This window comes from Elephas maximus, chromosome 20 (assembly GCF_024166365.1).
Source record: "Elephas maximus indicus isolate mEleMax1 chromosome 20, mEleMax1 primary haplotype, whole genome shotgun sequence".
Classification (NCBI taxonomy): Eukaryota; Metazoa; Chordata; class Mammalia; order Proboscidea; family Elephantidae; genus Elephas; species Elephas maximus.
Window position 1 is genome coordinate 60094 of NC_064838.1, and position 22471 is coordinate 82564.

At 38.7% G+C, this 22471-nt stretch overlaps 1 protein-coding gene across 2 annotated transcripts in view; it reads left to right on the plus strand.

The window, feature by feature from the left end:
* NCAPG2 (non-SMC condensin II complex subunit G2) overlaps positions 1–22471 on the plus strand; it is a 120882-nt gene that overhangs the window by 13113 nt on the left and 85298 nt on the right. For both annotated transcript variants that reach the window (XM_049861878.1, XM_049861879.1), the window contains exons 6-11: positions 2275–2409; positions 4082–4176; positions 6765–6834; positions 13801–13887; positions 15362–15457; positions 16187–16312. In XM_049861878.1, the coding sequence (XP_049717835.1) occupies positions 2275–2409; positions 4082–4176; positions 6765–6834; positions 13801–13887; positions 15362–15457; positions 16187–16312 (609 nt within the window). The remainder of the gene's footprint in view (positions 1–2274; positions 2410–4081; positions 4177–6764; positions 6835–13800; positions 13888–15361; positions 15458–16186; positions 16313–22471) is intronic.

Here is a 22471-nt window from a genome sequence, read left to right on the forward strand (position 1 = left end):
CTGGGTGGTGTTTTCTGTTGTACATAGGGTCCCTGTGAGTGGGAACCGAGTCTACTTCTAATGACAACAAGTTCATCTGCCGTGATTAGTCACTCGGTGACCTGGGTATGAACGTGGTGGTGGAACCAAATGGCTAGCAGTGGGGCAGCCAGTCAGCAGTGTCCCCACCGCAGGTTGTCCTGAAGATCCAAGGGATGTATTTCCGTGCCTTCCTTGCTACCACAGTATTTAAAGATTGAGTTACTTTTGGAGTATTTGAAAGTTAGATGTAACTAGGGCTGTTTCCATACTGTAATCTTTAGTATACAGTTCAGAAGTCAAGAAGAAACAACAAGAGATACTTATATCCATTTAGGTAATTGGGGAGTTGATGAAAACTATAGGAGAAAATCTGACTCAAAGCGACCCTATAGGACAGAGTAGAATTGCCCCATAGGATTTCCAAGGAGGGAGCGACTGGTCTACTTGAACTGCCAGCATTTTGGTTAGTAGCTGAGCTCTTAACTACTGTACCACCAGTAGTCAAATATAGGGTTGCTATAAGTTGGAATCAACTGGATGGCAAAGGGTTTGGTTTTGTTTTTATAGAGGAAAATAAAAGTCATTCATAATTCTGCCATCCAAGGTGATTGTTGTTATTGTAAGGTGTTTCTTTCCGACTTTTTTCACCTTCATTTCTCTACTTATGATAGATATCTAGAAATACAATTACTAGGTCATTGGCTATGAACTTGAAGAATCTTGATGCATATTATGGATCGCTTTCTAGAAACTTTTATACCAGTTTATATTTTTACCAGCATTGTCTGAGGGCCTATTTCACTGTACCCTTTCCAAGGAGCAGTAAGTTTTATAAGGGAAAAAAAAAAAAAAACCTTTTTTGACTATATCCTCAGCTTATTTGATTTTTCCTGCTAGCCATGGGAATGATTGACAAACCTATTTTGTGTCAGCATTTATCCTTACACCAGCATTGATTTATCTTTTAAAAATCCATTTTCCTTTCAATTTTATTTCCTCTTGTATCAATTTTATTTTTAATGTCTTCTAACATCGGAAACCTGTGCTGTTTGTACAGTAGCTATTAGACATGAAAGTTAAAAAAAATTAATTGAAAGTTAAAAAAACAAAAACTGGAAATCCAGTTCCTCAGTTACATTAGTCACATTTCAGTAGCTCAGTCAGCAAACATGGCTAGTGGCTATTGGACCAGACCATACAGATATAGAACATGGCTAGTGGCTACTGGACCGGACCATACAGATATAGAACATGGCTAGTGGCTACTGGACCAGACCATACAGATATAGAACATGGCTAGTGGCTACTGGACCAGACCATACAGATATAGAACATGGCTAGTGGCTACTGGATCTTACCGTACAGATATAGAACATGGCTAGTGGCTACTGGACCGGACCATACAGATATAGAACATGGCTAGTGGCTACTGGACCAGACCATACAGATATAGAACATGGCTAGTGGCTACTGGATCTTACCGTACAGATATAGAACATGGCTAGTGGCTACTGGACCAGACCATACAGATATAGAACATGGCTAGTGGCTACTGGATCTTACCGTACAGATATAGAACATGGCTAGTGGCTACTGGACCAGACCATACAGATATAGAACATGGCTAGTGGCTACTGGATCTTACCGTACAGATATAGAACATGGCTAGTGGCTACTGGACCAGACCATACAGATATAGAACATGGCTAGTGGCTACTGGACCAGACCATACAGATATAGAACATGGCTAGTGGCTACTGGATCTTACCGTACAGATATAGAACATGGCTAGTGGCTACTGGACCGGACCATACAGATATAGAACATGGCTAGTGGCTACTGGACCAGACCATACAGATATAGAACATGGCTAGTGGCTACTGGATCTTACCGTACAGATATAGAACATGGCTAGTGGCTACTGGATCTTACCGTACAGATATAGAACATGGCTAGTGGCTCCTGGACCAGACCATACAGATATAGAACATTTTCATCATCACAGGAGTTTCTGTTTAAGGGTGCTCTCTATCAATATTTCTGGTTGTTTTTGCCCATGTTTTTAAAAATTGTTCTCTAGAGCTATGTGACACTTGGCAGATTTAAAACCTATTCACTTTTTACTATCTCCTTTCATAAATAACCTAGAATAATGATTATAAGATATTCTTATATTTCATTTGAGATGTAACCTTACCATTTATAAAGAAAAGCACCCTAGTATAACGTTTTTCTTTTTTATGTCATCCGTAGGGTGCGGACATGTGTCGGCTTTGGCGTATTCACCAAGCTTTATATTGCTTTGATTATGATTTGGAGGAAAGTAGAGAAATTAAAGATATGCTACTTGAGTGCTTCATAAGTGTTAATTACATCAAGAAAGAAGAGGTAAATTGGTTTTTCTTTTTTGGTCTCTTTTACAGCTGCTTTTTAATATGTATTTTTCCTAAGTTCGTGTGGTTGCTATTTGTACTATTTTCATTATTTTAATGATAAAGTCAGCTTAGCTATAAAGAACTACTCACATAATTTGCCCGTTACTTACTGTACAGCCTGTAGCCAGCTAGGTTAAAAGGCCATATATGTTTAAGAGTAAGAATTTCAGCTTCTGGGGTCAGAAAGGTTGTGTTCAAATCCCTGTTCATTCACTCAGTAAATGAATAACCTTGGACAAACTACTTACCCGTTTTAAATCTCAGTTTTCTTTTCTGTAAAGTAGGAATGAGAACTGCTGTTTCACAGTATTGCTGTGAGGAACAAATGAGGCGGTACCTGTAAACCGTCCGCACACTGCCTGGCATGTAACAAGCACTCAGGAAATACTGCTGCAACTGCGCTCTAACTAGCACCCACCTTGTCGTTATTGGAAAAGATGCTGAGTGCGTGGCCTGTGCCCTAAGTATTTTCAGAATTGTTTGAAATTTGGAGAGTAAAGAAGTTAATACTGTATTTGGACAAATTATTTATATTGACTTACATATAACACAGATATAAATGTGTATATGTGTTAAAACTCCCCCCCCCTTTTTTTTTCTGTGCTCCTTTGAATTCAAGGTAGCTAAACTTAAAAAAAAAAAAAAAAAAAGCTAAACTTAGGAAAACTTAAATTTGATCAGGTCAGGTTCCTGTCATTCTAGGTAAACCATAGACATCTTGTACTCTTCTGGCAAATTGCTTTCAGTACTGTCTATTATTTTTCCCACTTGTCTGTTCCAAGCATAGTTAACCTGCCATTTGTGTCAAAGTGTGTTGGCATTTCTATAGGAATCTAGAGAATGTGTATAGGTACAATGTAGAGTCAGGAGTGGTGTTCACTAGGATCATTCTTGGTAGATGTATTTTATGTACTCTATAGAATATAAATATTCAAAATTTTGTATGTGTAATATTATAGCATGCACATAAATTAACATTACTTGATATATTTATAACCCCTGTGCAACTCGGAGGTGATATGTATTTGAAAATTGTAACTTAGCAAACAATTATCTTCTTAACTGTACAAGTCCTCAGTTTTCTCGTTAATAAAAGGTGAAATGAACTGATGTCTAATTTCATTCTAACCATAAAATACTATGGCTTCAAGCATTTTTAAATTTTTGATTATATAGACATTTGTGACAGTAAAAATGAAGTGTTTATGGGCCATTTAATTGCTAGATAGCATGGTAAATGTCACAAACCATACCTGTCTGTATGTCTTTCTATTCATATGCTTGTAGTTACACAAGGGAAAAGGGATTCAGTGGTAATTGATGTTTGGCAGTCAAAGCGGAAAACAGCTCTCCTTCCCTTCATCTGTTCCTCCCGGGTTCCGTAACTCCAAGACCCCCACAGCCCATCCTCAGATGCACCCGCATCTTAAAATGGCTGCCACTTGAGGCATTTTCCCCCAACTGATTTTTAATGTACATGTTCTAAATTATTATTTATATTTACTTTGTTAAGAATAGCAAATTTTTAAAGTCACTAAACCTTCAAAAATTGTTCTTTTGTTTTAGTTATTGGAAGCTTTTTATTTTGATGCAGTTTTAATATTATCCTATTTTATTATCTATAGGGAAGAAGATTTCTTAGTTCTCTCTTCAACTGGAATATAAACTTTATTAAAATGATCCATGGGACCATTAAAAACCAGTTACAGGGATTACAAAAGTAAGTATTAAAGGTAATTAATATTTTGTGCCATCTTAATCTGGTTTTGTAAGATTCTATTTGACCTAATTTTTTAAGTTTTTTTTAAGTATTGGAACCTTTAACTGTTATATTGTTTATTATGTAACTGGATAGGTTTTTTTTTTTCCCTTCTTTAGAAAATAATTCCTTTTCAGTAGTGACCACTTGAATTAAGATTTTAATTTGTGGTAGTCCTTTAAATAGTTATATTATTTGACCAGTTAAAACTCAACCTCAACAATTTTTAAAAAGGCTGTATCACTACTATTTTCGATAACATTTTGAGTACAATGTGTCTTTTTGAATATAATATGGACTAAATTACGTGATTTTGGTAGAAGGAGCTCTGCAATATAGGAATCTAGAGATGTACATTTTAGTGTTAGCTCTGCAAGCTCTTTGAATATGCTAATGGTCATACCTGACATGGAAGGAATACACAGAGTCACTGCACCAGAAAGAGTTGCTTGATATTCAGTCATATCAGGAGGTAGCATATGGTGAAGAACCTATGATACAGAAGGAAGAAATCCAAGCTGCATTGAAGGCATTGGCAAAAAACAAGGCTCCAGAAATTGATGAAATACCATTTGAGATGTTTCAGCAAACAGATGTAGCACTGGAAGTACGCGCTCATCTATGCCAAGAAATTTGGAAGACAGCTACCTGGTCAATGGACTGGAAGAGATCCATATTTGTACCCATTCCAAAGAAAAGTGATACAACTGAATGAGGAAGTTACTGAACAATATCATTAATATCACACGCAAGTAAAATTTTGCTGAAGATCATTCAAAAGTGGCTGCCACAGTACATTGACAGGAAACTGCCAGAAATTCAAGTGGGATTGAGAAGAAGACATGGGACCAGGGATATCATTGACTATGCAAAGGCATTCAACTGTGTGGATCATAGCAAATCATGGATAACGTTGCAAAGAATGGGAATTCCAGAACACTTAATTGTGCTCACGCAGAACCTGTACATAGATCATGAAGCAATCATTTGAACAGAAAAGGGAATACTACATGGTTTAAAATCAGGAAAGGTGTGCATCAGTGTTGTATCCTTTCACCACATTTATTCAGTCCATATGCTGAGCAAATAATCCGAGAAGCTGGACTATATGAAGAGAAGAGCAGGGCATCAGGATTGGAGGAAGACTTATTAGCAATCTGCGATACACAGATGACACAGCCTTCCTTGCTGAATGTAAAGAGGCCTTGAAGCACACTCACAGAGGAAGATCAAAGACTACAGCCTTCAATATGGATTACATACACCTCAACATAAAGAAAACAAAAATCCTCACAACTGGAGCAATAAGCAACATCATGATAAGTGGAGAAAAGATTGAAGTTGTCAAGGCTTTCATTTCATTTATCCGTAATCAGTGTCCGCGGAAGCTGCAGTCAGGAAATCAAATCTGCTGCAAAAGACCTCTTTAAAATGGTAAAAAGCAAAGATGTCACTTTAAGGACTAAGATGTATCTCACCTAAGCCTTGCTGTTGTCAGTCACCTCATATGCACGTGAAAGCTGGACAATGAATAAGGAAGACAGAAGAAGAATTGATTTGAATTTGAATTGTGGTGCTGGTGAAGAATATTGAATACACCGTGGACTGCCAGAAGAACAAACAAATCTGTCTTGTGAGAAGTATAGCCAGACTGCTCATTAGAAGCAAGGATGACGAGACTTCGTCTAACATCTTTGGATGTTATCAGGAGGGACCAGTCTCTGGAGAAGGACATCATGTTTGGTAAGGTAGATGGTCAGTGAAAAAGAGGAAAACCGCCAATAAGATGGACTGACACAGTGGCTGCGACTGGGCTGAAGGTTAGCAAAGATTGTGAGGATGGCACAGGACTGGGCAGCATTTTGTTGTTTTGCATAGGGTCGTTATGAGTTGGAACTGACTTGATGACACCTAACAACAACAACACACCTAACACAGCAAATGTTTCCTGTACAGTAGATATAGTGCTAGATACTTAATCTGCATTTTTAAGTTCAACCCGCACAATCATCTGCTGAGGCGGGCTTTGGTTATTAACTGTCCCGATGTCAGCCATCTGTGTGTGTACCAAGTTGGAATTTGATTCTGGGTCTCTATATTTGAGTGAGTTGAACTAATAGATTTCTAAAATTCTGTGATTCTGGAGTCAGCTCTGGTATTTTAGGACCCTCTGTACCTGAGGGAATCAGGAGCCTAGAAAATCCAAAAGGACTCCAAGTCCAAAAATGTATTTATATTTAAAAAAATATTTGACTTTAAAATATGGTTCTGGACCATGTTCTCAAAGTTTCACAGAAAATAGTAAGATTCTGGTAAAGCTTTGACGGAGGAAGAAGGAAGCGGTTTATCACTCCAATCCGCCTTCTCAAATTTTTTTTTTTTCCTGGTTGCTGCAACAGGTAGATAGCATATCTTTTCAAACCACTATTCTCAACTTGAATTTCTTCTTCCCTAGAATAGGGGAGTAACTAAAATGATACACATTAAAAGTATGATTCTTTGAATTTGCATTAAAAATATTTTGATTTTTTTTTTTCCCCCGGGGACAGATCTTTGATGGTACACATTGCAGAAATCTATTTCAGAGCTTGGAAAAAGGCTTCAGGGAAAATATTGGAGGTATTTGCTCTTAATTTTATTAAATGTTAACACTTATTTTTATTGTATTCTAGTTATTAAAAGAGTTGAATCAACTCAGCAGCAACTAACAATAATAGTTATTGAATAGATGGTTGCCTGTTGCCATCGATTCTGACCCTACAGGACAGTAGAGCTGCTCCATAGGGTTTCTAAGATGGTAATATTTTGTTGTTGTTCACAGTTCTTTTTGTCTTTATTCTAAAGATTACAGTTGAAATACAGCTTTTCCCCCTTCTGTGTGGTTATGAATAATATTTTAACACAATTAGATTCATTCATTTTTCTTTGTATTCTGTTTTGGACTTTCCCTATCCTTGTTTTTTGTCTTTTTTGAGTATGTAAGGTGCAAAGGCAAAACTATGGAAAAAAGTATTCTCAATCCTCCCTCCCACCATTTTCCATCCTCTCATCCTTTCCACCCTGTTCCTTATTCATCCCTCCTGTATATAACTAATCTCATTAATTTTTTTTCTAAATTTTATTTACTTTGTTGTTGTTGTTGAGAATATACACAGCAAAACATACACCAATTCAACAGCTTCTACACGTACAATTTTGTGATGTTGATTGCGTTCAAGTTGTGCAGTCATTCTCACCTTACTTTTCTGAGTTGTTCCTTCATCGTTTTCATGAACTCACTGCTCTTAAGGTTCCTGTCTCATCTTCTGAGTTGCTGTTGTCAGTTTGATCCCCCATATAGACAGTTTCAAGATTGTAATCTTTACAGAGCCAGACTGCCACAGCTCTGTCCCATGGAGCAGCTGGTGGGTTCAAACTACCGACCTTTCAGTTAGCAGCCAAGCGCTCAATCACTGCTCACCAGGGATGCTTAAACAAGTGGTTTGGGAAGAGTTATTTAAAACCTGTGTTAATGATGCTTCTGTCAAAAGTCAAATAAAAAACTATGTGACAGATGTAGTATAGTACTTGTCCTCATTTGTGTTCATTTATGTATAGGGTCGCTATGACTCGGAATCGACTCGACGGCAGTGGGTTTAGTTTTTTTTTGGGTATGTGGTTATACACACCCCCTAAGATTCTTATTACTCATTGAGATGTGTAGTTTGAGTGAATTACATCAAGATTTTGCTGTTTATCATTTTTGTAATCCTAGACTTGAACTAGATATGATAGTACATATGTGGCTATTGGTCACTTGAAATGTGTCAAGTCCAAATTTAGATGTGCTATTGTATAAAATAAATTTATTGTATAAAATAAATCTAGGAAACCCTGGTGGCGTAGTGGTTAAGTGTTACGGCTGCTAACCAAAAGGTTAGCAGTTTGAATCCGCCAGGCACTCCTTGGAAACTCTGTGGGGCAGTTCTACTCTGTCCTACAGGGTCACTATGAGTCGGAATTGACTTGGCAGCACTGGGTTTTTGTTATTGTATAAAATACACACAACATTATCAGAGACTTAGTACAGAGAAAAAGACAAATATCTCAATATTTTTAAAAATATTGATTACATGTTGAAATTATAGTGTTTTGAATATACTGGGTTAAACAAAATATATTATTTGTGTAATTTTACCTGTGTCTTTTCAATGTGGCTGCTAGAAAATTTTAAATTGCATTTTTGGCTCGCATTGTATTTCTGTTGGACAGCGCAGCTTGAGACTCTTAGGCACCTCTTTTAGTTACATTGCTTTTGAGAATTTTAAGAAATTACATTCATTTTCAATATGGCTAACCTGTAATGACTGTTGGTGTTGTTAGGTGCCATCGAGTTGCTTCCGACTTAGAGCGACGCTATGTACGACAGAACGAAACACTGCCCGGTCCTGCACCATCCTCACAATTGTTGTTATGCTTGAGCCCATTGTTGCAGCTACTGTGTCAGTCCATCTCACTGAGGGTCGTCTTCTTTTTCGCTGACCCTCTACGAAACATGATGTCCCTTTCCAGGGACTGGCCCCTCCTGATAACATGTCCTGAGAATGTGAGATAAAGTCTTGCTATCTTTGTCTTTGCTTCTAATAAGCATTTTGGCTGTACTTCCTCCAAGGCAAATTTGGCCATCCTTTTGGCAGTCCATGGTGTATTCAGTATTCTTTGTTGATACCATAATTCAGAGGCATCAGTTCTTCTGTCTATAACCTTTATTTTATGAAAACAATCACAATGAAACATTCTAAAAAAATCCTTCTTGGGGGGAAAAAATCGAAAGGAATTCTGATATTCCTTATATTTTTCTCGTATGCACTGAGTTCTGAATGTGTTTTCTTTTCCTTTGAGAGTAAAATTTTTATTCCGAACAAGTAAGAAAGGGGTCTTCCACAATCCATTCTTTCACCCTGACGTTTTTTCTTTCTTTGGAAGAACCAACCAGGAACCAGAAGGTGGAGTTGCAGTTTGCAGGGTTGGAGACAGAGCCTCCTTATGTTTGGAGCTTCAACTTCTGTTGACTCTGCTCTCATGTCCAGCGCTAAGCTTATTTACATGCTATAATTTGCCACTGACTTCTTTTAGAAACGAAAAATTACTATTTATTGCTCATAGCTTTTCAAATGGTTTTATAATGTGTGTGTGTATATATATATATTTTTTTTTTTTGAGAAAACCAAGATATTATGATTTTCTTTTTTGTATTGTTTTATTACTGCATAAAGCTTATTCACAGGAAGGAATACTTGTCTTTAGAGTCCTGTGTCCCCTTTTCTTCTATCCAGTACCCAAGGGTCGGCAGTTTATCTTCTATAGTGGTTTTAAAAATAGGTATTTGTAACTAAAAACTTAATTATTTGACTAAATCTGTTCCAAATTAGTATCAGCATTTTGTACTTCTCAATTTTACTTCGTTTCTCTATCCCTTCAAGTATTTTAAAGCAAATCCCAAGCATGTCATTTCACTTCTGTGTACTTCAGTATGCATCTCTAAATAATGTGTTTATACAATGCTCTAAAAATTACGTGGCAGCAGCATCAGACCTCCTCCTCATCTAACTTCATAAGGGGGAAGGAGGATCAAGATCAACAGCTCAAGGCTGATTCCTATGGGCGGAGGTTAGTTAGTCATACCTCCTCTCTCCAACTTTTTTACCAGTTCTGACACCAGCCATCGATCCCTAGTACTTCCCTGCTCGGTTTGACAGTTCGTTGCAATGGCCAAACAACTCACAAACTGTACTTAGAGTTAAGCGGTTTACTAGGGAAGTAACGGGATATAACTTGGGATCAGAAACGACTCAGAATCCAGTTCTTTGATCTGAACAGCTTCTTCTCAGCTGTGCCCACAGGCAGGCCTTTTTCCAGAATCTTGGCCCTTCAGCCCCTGGGTTGGCCTGTGTCCTGCTCAGGCAAGTGTTACAGAGCTCTTTAGCTCTAGCAGTAAGTGCTCAGAGGCACCCCACTCTGCCAGTAAGCCTTGGCCTGGAGGTGCTGAGCTCTCTAGCTTTGTGGCTCAGCAAGCCTAGCTCTAATGACAAGTTCCTGGGGGCATCCCACTCCACCAGCAAGCCCCCTGCCCGAGGGCTGTCAGCTTTCTCATTCCGTAAGAAAGCCCACTGCGCCATCTCCTGCCAATCTCCTGGTTCTTCTGTCACCATTTCCCTGCTGCTGCTACTTGCCATCTCTTGCTGTTTCCAGTGTTAGAGATCTCTGTCTCCTGGGTCTAGGAGGTTCTCAACGTAGGGAGCTGGGGTCCAAAGGACACGCTCCTCTACCAGCTCTTTTTTCTTGGTGGTAGTGGGGTTCCCTCTCTCCGCCTCTGGGTTGGCTCATTTTAAGCCTAGCAGGAAGGCAAAACTGACTAAATCCCCTTGTAGGATTCCACACACCTTATTTTCATGGTCCCATAAGCGCAAGGGTTCTACCTACCTTATTTGCATTATTAGCAAGCTGTCCATTCCCCTTGGTGGGCCACAAGCACCTTATTTGCATAGTCCCACCCAATCATAAACTCACTGCCCCCTAAATTCCTTCTCAGACCGTTCGAGTTGGTAGTTGTCAACCTGACCTCATATAGAGAGTCCCTAAAATAGCAGGATGCTCAAGGCAAACATTCTTTACCAATCAAGCTAAACTATTGTTTCGTTTAAGAGGACTTTAGGTAATATTTTTGGTTTAAGATTTAAAGATTATCTCAGGGCAGTAGTTTCAGGGGTTCATACAGTCTCCATGCCCCAGAAAGTCTGGATTCTACCAGAATTTGAAATTCTCTCTGTACCTCCTCCAGTCAGGATTGTTCTATAGAATCTTTTTATGTATGTATAATTTGTTTAATGTTTGTTGTTGAGAATATGCATAGCAGACCATACACCAGTTCAACAATTTCTACATGTATGATTCAGTGACGTTGATTACATTCTTCAAGTTGTGCAACCATACTGACTCTTCTTTTTCAAACTGTTCCTCCTCCATTAACGTACACTTACTGCCCCCTACATTTCGTATCTATTGAGTTGCTGTTTTCAATTTCATCCCATATAGATAGACCTTAAAACAGCATAATGCTCAAGGCAGACATTGTTTACTAAAAAAACTAGTTAAGCTAAACTATTTTTGGTTTAAAGAAGATTTCAGGGGATGTTTTTGGTTTAAGGTTTAAAGATTACCTCAGGACAGTAGTTTCAGGGGTTCATCTGGGTTTCATGGTTCCAGAAGGTCTGGATTCCATGATGTTTAATTATCCAGTACTTCTCTAATAGAAATACCATAAGTAAATGGCTTTAACAAATAGAAATATATTCTCTCACAGTCTAGTAGTCTGGAAGTCCGAATTCAGGGTGTCCCTCCAGGGGATGGTTTTCTCTCTCTGTCAGCTCTGGAGGAAGGCCCTTGTCATCAATCTTCCCTTGGTCTGGGAGCTTCTTCGTGCAGGAAGCCCAGGTCCAAAGGACACACTCTGCTCCTGGCACTGCTTTCTTGGTGGTATGAAGTCCCCCTGTCTCTGCTCACTTCTCTCTTTTGTATCTCAAGAGATGTTGGTTCAAGACACAATCCAATCTTGTAGATTTAGTCCTGCCTAATTAATATAACTGCCACCTATCCCACCTTATTAACGTCATAGAGGTAGGATTTACAACACATAGGAAAATCACATCAGATGACAAAATGGTGAGCAATCACACAATACCGGGAACCATGGCCTAGCCAAATTGATACACGTATTTTTGGGGGACACAGTTCAGTGTATGACACATGGGAATCTGAAACCCTGTTGTACATTTTCCCCCTTTTGATCAGGATTCCTTTATGGAATCTTTGATCAAAACATTGAGTAATGGTGACCAGACACCATCCAGTTCTTCTGGTCTCATGGCATAGGAGGCAATTAGCCACACATTCTGTTTCCTCCTATTCCTGACTGTCCCTCTTCCTCTGCTGCTCCAGGCAAATAGAGACCAATTGTTGTCCCTTGGATGGCCGCATGCAAACTTTAAGACCCCAGGCACTATGCTGTGAAGTAGGAGATAAAACAGAAGCACTAAACAAAATATTAGGCCAGCTAACTGGGATGGGCCATGAAACCATGACTCTGAACCTTCAAACCAAGAAACCAAAACCCATGAAGCACTTGGCTGCTCGCCAGCAGCATCGGCAGCTACACTTTCTGTCTCTCTTTGAATTAATATTTTTTTATTGTAAAAATACATACCACACAACATTTGCCAATTCACCCTGTATGCGTGTACGTTTGGTTACATCAGCTGGCTGTACAATTTCGTCTTCTTTTTTTTTTTAATAAACCTATGGCAGTAGTATGCTTAAGAATCCAGGTTAGTTGTCCTATAGAATGTGCCATATTCTGGTAGTTAGCTCTAAAGGTTTGGATTCAACTTTTTTGGCACAAGTACTTCATAGGTAGTGCTGTGTGTCTCATATTTCATCACATCACATGGCAGGTAAATCTGGTTGTCCCTCATTTAGTGATGCTGAGTTTTATTAGTGGCTTCAGGTGAAGGAAACATTTTCAAAGATGTTGAGTCAGTGATTAATAGTAAGGTTTCCTTATACTGAGCATTATTCCCTAAACCCTTGGGAATCTGGTATGTGGAGGGGGGTGGGCTGGGAATGTTCAGGGGATGGTCTGTTGGAGTTCTTGGCTACTCTTGATTGCTTGGTTTTTCTTCAGCCATTCCCATCTGGAGGAACTTTAATATAAGGGGTTAGTTGAGGAACACTGAACACCTCCCTCTCCTCCCCTGCTGCTTCTCAGCGGCACTCCTGAAGGATCTTCCTTCAGTCAGTTTGGAAGCCCAGCTTGTACCTTAGAAGTAGTTCAGAGTCTTGGAACAGATCCTATCTTCTGAAGGTCGTCCTGGTCAGGGATGACTCAGAAGAGGTCTTTGTCACACTGCACCTGTTCCTCACTTATCGACTATCTCGTTTTCTGGCATTTTACATTTACAACAATAATAAAAAATCTGTTGGCTATTTTACACACTAACAATGTGTGTCTGGCAATAATGAACTCCAACGTGCAAGACAAGAGTGATTCTGGCTTTGATGGTTAAGGTTACGCGTCACCTTTGCTTGGCTGTGATTCTCAGTGCTTTGGCAGTTACATAATAATGTAATTTAGCAGTTATGTAATCATCCTCCATTTTGTAATCTGATGTGGTCATCCTCCGTTTTTGCATAATACCGCTTTTTGCATAACAACCTGGTCTCTGGAACCTAATCATGTTGATAAGTGAGGAGTGGGTATACTACACTTATATCCTTAAACTTTGTCTGGATTTGGAGTAAACCCTAGTGGTAGGTGGAAGCTTGCTCTGCCATTTAACACAAATTTTATTTCGTCAAATAAGATAAAAGAAGAAGCTAAAAGGAAATCCAAGAGATGTAAAGTTAAAATAAAAAACTTGATTAAAGATTTTATATGTCATCAAAAGATCAAGTTTATTTTTGTATTCAGAATGTTGTACTATCATGTTATATATATGTGTACACATACACACCCGTGTCAGGTGCCTCGTATTATGTTTTTTATTTCAGACAATTGAGAATGATTGCGTTCAGGACTTCATGTATCACGGAATCAATCTTCAGAGAAAGTCCCCAGTGCATTCAAAAGTACGAGAGGTAAGTAAGGCATAGCTTAATGTTATGAATTTTATACAAATTATGTTTCAAGTAATTTTTTTGTTTGTTTTAGATCATTTTTTTGATTAAATTTTAAAGATTAGGTTAAGCTTTCACAGGCAGTCAGAAGGATTTTTAAGAATCTGGATATTTGGTATTTGGCCGTGTTATTACTGCTCCCAAGACTAATGAGAAAAGGTGTACTATTGTTAAGACATTCAGAACTTAATTGAGAAAGCTTTAATTACATTCTTTGACATAAAAATTTCCAAAATCATCATTCTTTTAACTGCCACTACCATATTTCTAGAGGGTATTTATGATTTGTTTTTATTATTTACTTTTATATACTTAATTCTATTTCAGTATTCTGCAAATCAAAATGGACAAATGCTTTGGTAGTTTCTTTTGATAAGATTGATACTTTGTTTTTAAAATTCACATATGAATTTTATCATTATATTTGTAAGTGGTCTGACTTAATAGAGCGCTGCTGTCAGTGTTGTTATTTCTCTGATAGGTGTTTAATTCATCATCAGGATCCTGGCAGAAGGAACTGGAAAATTTGATCTCTGTGTTTGGTTAAGTTAGGCGGATGCTGTCTGTCAGCATTCTAACCCACAGGATAATTTCTGTTTTTGTTTGTTGTAGTTTTGACAACCATGTATCAAGAAGCTAAGTAAACAAAGAGTACCTCTTTGCTTTTTTATATAGTGAAATTACTTTTCTTTATATTATTGATGTTTTAATTTGAGTTACCCAAGGATAAAGAGGATCTCTGGTGGAGTAGTGTTTAAGAGCTCGGCTGCTAACCAAAAGGTCGGCAGTTCAGATCCACCAGCTTCTTCTTGGAAACCGTATGGGGAAGTCCTACTCTGACCTGTAGGGTTGCTATGAGTCAGAACTGACTCAACAGCACGTAACAACAGAAGGATAAAGAACCTGGAAACCTGGAGATTTATCTAGACCACTAAGTTTTCTAGAGGGCTTTAAAAATTGTGATGTCATGTATTTAAAATAAAGATTGATTTTTAAACTCAACTATGTTAAAGAATAAATAGAATGTATAAATGTTGTTTAGAACATAATATAAATTATGTAAACAGTGGATTCCCTCCCCTAATTTTGGTGCGATTTATGAAATTGTAGATCAGTTTGGGTTATTTCTTCCACATAAATTTTTTGATGTTTCGAATCCTACATAGTAGTAAAGAATGGCGTCATGTTAAACTGTGCAAAATTTTGATATAGTTGCTTTACTCCTGGTACCAAATAACTAAAGACTATTTTTTCCATATCTTATTTTCTGCTTTGGTAGTTTAATTAATTAAGATATTATAAACATCACTATTTGGTAAATTTATGGGAAAATGCAGAAAAGGAATTAAAAGAAAGAATATTAGATTGTAAAATGTATTGTTGGGCTCCAGGTAAACTATGGCTTCTTCCTCAAATGCTTTTTATTTGCCTTTAGGTGCTGAGTTATTTTCACCATCAAAAGAAAGTTCGACAGGGAGTGGAAGAGATGCTTTACAGATTGTATAAACCTATCCTTTGGAGAGGATTAAAGGTACAGATTTCAAAAAATATAATTCATGTTTAGAATGTACTGATCATGCTTTTGGATTTAGCATACCATAATTCAAAATTGTATTAAGGCAATAAAAATGAGATTGGAGGCTGAGTGAGTGCTTTGTGAAATTTGGAGATGAATGTTTTAGTGAATTTTTTTTCTTTTATTAAAAGCATTTCTTGGAACCATTCAACAGGAAATCTGAATTAATTAGTGCTAAAACTACATAGTCATTTTTTAAATAACTATGTCAGTGAAGGGAAATAGCAACATGTATTAAAAACAACAATACCTGCAGGCTGGGCCATGGCTAGTTGCCCACGATTAGGTAATCTGCAGTTTACATGCCTCCCAGGTGTGTTGGTAGCTGGGGAACAAGATGATAGAAAGTACCCTTAACGAGTGTTCAGATTAACTCGTGAGTATATTTCAATACAGATAACCCTGGTGTCAGCAATTAGGATATGATGGTGGATGTCTCTTACTGACATACGAAGGGACTTTTGAAGTAAGGCAACCGATTTTTTCTTTTGATAGCTATTGACATTGAGAGTTTGGCTTAATTTAAGGAAGGTCTCACAAGTTTGCTCGATTTAAATGTCTTTTGAAATTTGTTTGTAAATAAGTCTGTGTTGACATAATAGAAGTATGTGTTTAGGAACACTAGACTGCAGGCTTCATATGTTATCTCTTTGAGATCTGAAATACTCTTTTTTATTATTATAGGCCAGAAACTCTGAAGTTCGATCAAATGCTGCGTTGTTGTTTGTTGAAGCATTTCCTATCAGGGATCCAAACTTTAATGCTGTTGAAATGGATAGTGAAATCCAGAAACAGTTCGAGGAACTCTATGTATGTATTTCATGTGGTTGAACCCTGCCAACTTCAGCTCGGTCCAGGCGGGTATATTTACTGCTTGCTTGTCAGTATAACCTGACCATCTCTCCCTCTCTGACTCTACTCGTACTCGGATCCCTAACTGGGATGCTTTTCCAAGTCTTGAGCATTCATCAAAGAAACACTCGTTCTCTTCCTTGATGTTTTGTGTAATAATGTGAATCCATGATGTCCTTTTTTCTTCTTAGTCACTTTTTTTTAAGCTAATTTTTTTTAAATGTGGTAAATATGTATTTTTTTAAAAAATTTGCCGTCTCAACACTACCTTTGGGACATTTAATTATTTGTTGCTTTACGTAGTTTTATTCATTTTACATGTATTCCTGTCTTCCCAAAAGGGAGGCAACATAACATAGTGGTTCAGAACACACACTCTAGGGTCAGATATCCTAGGTTTGAATTCCAGTTTTCTCACTTCATAGCTATGTAACTTTATGTGTGACTCAACTTCTCTGTGTCTTTGTCTATAAAATGAATATTGTGACATTGTCTGCCATAAGGTTGGGTAGAATGAATGAGCAAACACTAGTTATATTTCAAGGCGAGACTACAAATAATGCTCATTTCAATTGAATTTTCAAATGATTGTTTTTTTAAATGAGATGTTAGGACGTTGTTGTTGTTAGTTGCTGTTGAGTCAATTCTAACTTACGGTGACCCTGTGTGTGCAGAGTAGAACTGCTCCATGAGGTTTTCAAAGCTGTGACCTTTTGGAAGCAGATCACCGGGCCTGTTTTTCGAGGCGCCCCTGGGTGGGTTCAAACTCCCATCCTTTAATTTAGTAGTCCAGCACTTAACTGTTTGCATCACCCAAGGAGTTCTTTAGGACATTTTTGTTCGGTGCCCTCAAGTTGATTCAGACTCATAGCAACCCGATTTGACAGAGTAGAACAGCCCTGTAGGGTTTTTCTAGGCTGTAATCTTTATGGGAGCAGATCACCAGGTCTTTTATCCCCACAGAGACACTGGGTGGATTCCAGCAGCCAATCTTTCAATTAGCAGCTGAGCACTGAACCACTACACCACCAGAGCTCCCTTTTAGGCTATTAGGATGCAATGTATATTTCAAAGGGCTCTTGTGGATCTTTTTCTTCTAGCTGGAGAGTGCTAGCCTTTACTTCTCTATTCACATTTCCATAATAGCATTTGTAGGGTTCCCTAAACCAAAAAACCAAACCCACTGCCGTCAAGTCGATTGCGACTCATAGCGACCCTATAGGACAGAGTAGAACTGCCCCATAGAGTTTCCAAGGAGTGCCTGGCGGATTCAAACTGCTGACCTTTTGGTTGGCAGCTGTAGCCCTTAACCACCATGCCACCAGGGTTTCCTAGGGTTCTCTAACAAAAGTTAATCAATGAATATTATTTATTGTTATTAAAAAAAAAAAAAACAAACTCTTCATTGTTGAGTCAGTTTTGACTCACAGTGAACCTACAGGACAGAGTAGAACTCCCCCATAGAGTTTCCAAGGAGTGGCTGGTAGATTTGAACTTCAAGCCTTTTGGTTAGTAGCCGTAGCTCTTAACCGCTACAGCACCAGGTTTTCCATTTATTGTTATAGTTAATAGGATAAAATTTGGGGAAACAAAATTAGCAAGATCACAGTGATAATGGTGGTTACCAATGGCATGCCTTAAAATACCCGTGTGTTTCTTTGTTTTCTGACTTAAGAAAAACTTTAAGCATAAAGTTAAAGTACAATGTGTATTTGCATATCTATCATATAAAATGAACAATTACTAGTACTTTTCCATGTTTGCTGACCAACGGGTTGGCAGTTCGAATCCACCAGGCGCTCCTTGGAAACTCTATGGCAGTTCTACTCCGTCCTGTAGGGTTGCTATGAGTCGGAATCGACTCAAGGTTACTGGGTTTTGGGTATCATATAAAATGAACAATTACTGGTACTTTTCCATGTTTGTGTTATCCACATGTACATTTATCTGTAATTACTTTGCTGATCATGACAAAGTTTGTGGGGAAAACGTTGCTGGACAAAGCAGAACTAGATTTCAGTAGCTTTTAGCAAAAAATTATCAAAAGTTTTGCTCTTTTCAACTTACGTGTTTCAAACTGTAAACCAATTTTTTGAACATTGATGAACTATGTGCCGCCAGTTTTGCCACCATTCCCTACTACTATCAGGTGAAACTTATTGAAACAAAAATTATCTTACTCACTTTTAGTAAGTGCTTAGCCCTGTAGAGCATTTGTATTTGTTGCTCCTGAACTGAATATATGTGGTTAGGAAATTATAAACCACTTGCTGGGTAGATTGAGAGGCAGTGTAGTGTACTGAATAAAAGCATGGTGTCATACAAATTTTGTTTTGAATCCCAGATCTGCCACTTAATAAGTGTAATCTTTGTTATAACTTCTCTTTAATCCAGTTTTCTTCTGTAAAACTGAGAAAAGTAATAATGTTTTATAGGATTGCTGTAAGGTTTAAATGAAAAATTGTATATAAAACATTTAGCACAACCCCTAGTGCTAAAATAGTTGGTTATTATTGCCCATAGGAAGATTAAAATATATAAAGTGATATAATAATCTAATATAATATTATGAATATATTAGTAAATCTTCTGTGTCATTTATTAGAAATGAATTGAGTTTCTAGAAAGGTGAGTTTAGTGTTAATTTACAAAACGAAAGGTGTGTAGCATGGCGTGATGGTTAAGGTTGTGTGTCAACTTGGCTGGGCCATGACTCTCAGTGGTTTGGCAGTTATGATGTAGTTTGGCAGCTATGTAATGATGTAATCATCTTCATAATAATATCTGATATAATCACCTCCCTAATGAGATCTGCTATGAGCAGCCAATCAGTTGAAAGGGAGTTTCCTTGGGGATGTGGCCTGCATCCAGTATATTTGGACTTTCTGGCAAAGCTTGCTGGCTTTTGTTTGCTGTGGATCCTGCATCTGGCTTGTGTCATCTGACCTCTAGTTCTTGGGACTTGAGCTAGCAGCTTACCTGCTGACCTTAGGATTTGTCAGCCTCTGCAGCCTGTGAGCCAGCAGCTTGCCATTTTACCTGTTGATCTTGAGATTCATGGGCCTACCCTGGCTGTGAGCCAGAGGCCTGCCATCTGACCTGTCAATCTTGGGTTTGTCAGCCCCTGCAGCCATGTGAGTCAGGAGAAACCTCCATCCTGACCCACAGACTTGAGACTTTCCAACCTCTACAACTGTGTGAGCCATTTCCTTGATACAAATATCTATCTGTCTCTACATATACATATATACATGCATATACACATACACGAATATATACGCTTCACTGGTTTTGCTTCTCTACAGAACCCAGCCTAAGACATTTCACACCAAGAGTGGTTCTAGAGAAACAAAATTGTAAGGATGAGTTTTCTAAATTCATTCTCAAGTCTGGTTAGTCTTAAAGATGTTGGTGACTCTGCTTCCAGTAGTAAAGAGGCTACTACTAATCCATGGCATGAGGGGCAATGGAAATATGCAAAATATCACCACCAATAGATCAGCTGTTGGTGAGAGGTGATCTCATGTTTGATACCTTTCTACAGTTTGTTCAGAATGAGAAGTATAAGGAAACTGGTTGGTTGGTTCTACAGTCACTAGACAAAGTGGTGATAGAAAGAGATAAACTTAGGGCTTCAGAGTCACAGATTAAGAGCAGCATAAACAACCTCCAAGTTTCCACTTGTGCCTTGAAGGAAAGTCTGATTTCTTGTAGTAACGGTGCTGATATTGCCGAAAACTAAAACCAGAATCTTAATTGACAGAGTGGCTGAATGACAGTGGCAGTTAAATTCCCAACCTTGAGTGGTGTCTAAAGTTAAAATGAGGGCATTGATTGGGAAGAAATGGGATCTTGAAACTTGGAATTGGGACATACGGGCAGATAATCAGGAAACTGGAGACAGTGAGCCCCTAAATTCCGTTAAATCACTCCTGCCAACAGAGTCAGCTCTCTCACTCCCGTCTGAAGAGACTATTCCATCTTTGTCTGCTAAACCATCCTCCCCAGTAAAACCATTGCCCGTCCACCCCCATCTGATGTGATTAACTCAGCTGTGACTGAAGAGCCTTGTCTGAATCGTCCCCTGGGGAGGCATCTGAGTCATTGCTTGAGGCATCGCCTGAGGCATATGATTTACAAGCATTGCGGAGGGTCCTCAGAACACATCCCTACCACCCATTTTGACTTCTAGACTTATAATTAGACTTAAGCCACAGCAAGCCCCAAAAGGTGGAGACAAAGCATGACCCAGGAGAAAGTACACTACACTCCAAAAGAACTTATTGAGTTTTCTTATACATACAAACAAAAACTTGGGGAATATGGGTGGGAATGGCTGTTAAGGGTGTGGGATAATGGTGCAAGAAACATAAAGTTGGATTAGTCTGAGTTTTTTGATACGGGCCTCTTAAGCACAGATTCTTCATTCAGTGTTTCAGTGCAAGAAGTTAGGAAAATATCTAATAGTTTATTTGGTTGGGTCACTGAAGCATGGATTACATGGTAGCCTGCACTAAATCAAGTTGAAGTACCAGACCTGCCTTGGTGTACAATAAAAGAAAGAATCCAAAGGTTAGGGAAATTGGCATGTTAGAGTGCATTTATCAGGTTAGACCCACAGACCCACACGTGGAGTGCCCAGAGGACATGCCTTTTACCATAGTGGTGAGGAACAAATTTGTGAAGGGAGCTCCAGCATCCTTGAAGACTGCTGTGATTGCATTTTATGTGAGTCAGATTTGGTAGTGGGAACTGCTCTAACTGAATTAAGACACCTAACTACAATGGGGCTGATTGGACCCCATGGTGGGAGGGACCAAGTGGTGGCACTGAATCAACAAAGGCAAGGTGGGCGTGGCCACTGTAGTGGACAGTGCAGTCAAAGCAGTAACCAGAATGGTCTGACTTAAGGACTTATGACGTTGGCTACTTAGTCATGGTGTCCCTAGGAGTGAAATAGATGGGAACTGCTAAATATTTACTTGATCTCTACAAGCAGATGAATTCTAGGTCAAGTGAATGGCAGTTGGAATCAAACTGCCAGAATAAAGTGTCATGGCCTGTCTGTTAATTCCCAGACTTGATCCAGTTTATAGACCCACAACTCCCTGAATGAACAGGCAGACAGGCCCCCTTGAGAAAAGACCTCACTACACTGCCAGAAGTTTATCTTAATTAATCTTCCTCCAGGTCTTGCCCAAAAGGATCTATGGCCTTTTTGATAGTTACTGTCTTTTGGAGAAAAGGAAGTAATCAGACTTTTCAGAGATTACTGGATACTGACTCTGAATTGACACTAAAAATTCTAGGAGAAGCAAAATGTCACTGTGGCTCAGCAGTCAGAGTGGGGACATATGGAGGTCCAGTTATTAATGGAATCAGCTCATGTCTGTCTCACAGCAGGTCTGGTGGTCCCCAAACCCATCCTGCAGTGGTTTCTCCAGTTCCAGAATGCATGATTGTAACAGAGAATGCTCCGCAGCGGGTGGAACGCTCACGTTGGATCTCTGACAAGTGGAGTAAGGGATATTACAGTAGGAAAGGCCAAGTGGAAGTCATTAGAAATGACCCGGCCTGGGAAAATAGGAAACTAAAAAACAATACCACGTTCTTGGAGTGATTGCAGAGATTACTGCCACCATCAAGGACATTTGGCCTCTGCAATAAACAGACGGATCTTGGAGAATGAGAGTGGATTATCAAAAACAACCAGGTGGTGACTCCAACTGCAGCTGCTGTTCCAGATGTGGTTCATTGCCTGAGCAAATTAATGCATCTCCTGGTACCTGGTTTGTGGCTATTGATCTGGCTAATGCCTTTTTCTCCATACCTGTTTCGAAGGACCACCTGAAGGAATTTGCCTTCACCTAGCAAGGCCAGTAGTATACCTTCAGTGTCCTACGTCAGAGGTATATGAACTGTTCAGCCCTAAGTCACAATTTTGTTTGTAGGGACCTTGATTGCCTTGCCTTCCACAAGATGTCACACTGGTCCTTACATTGATGACATACCGATCGGACCTAGTAAGGAAGAACTGCCTATGACTCTGCACTTAGTGGTAAACATTTGCATGCTTTAAAAAAAAAAAAAAAAAACCCGAACCCATTTCTGTCAATT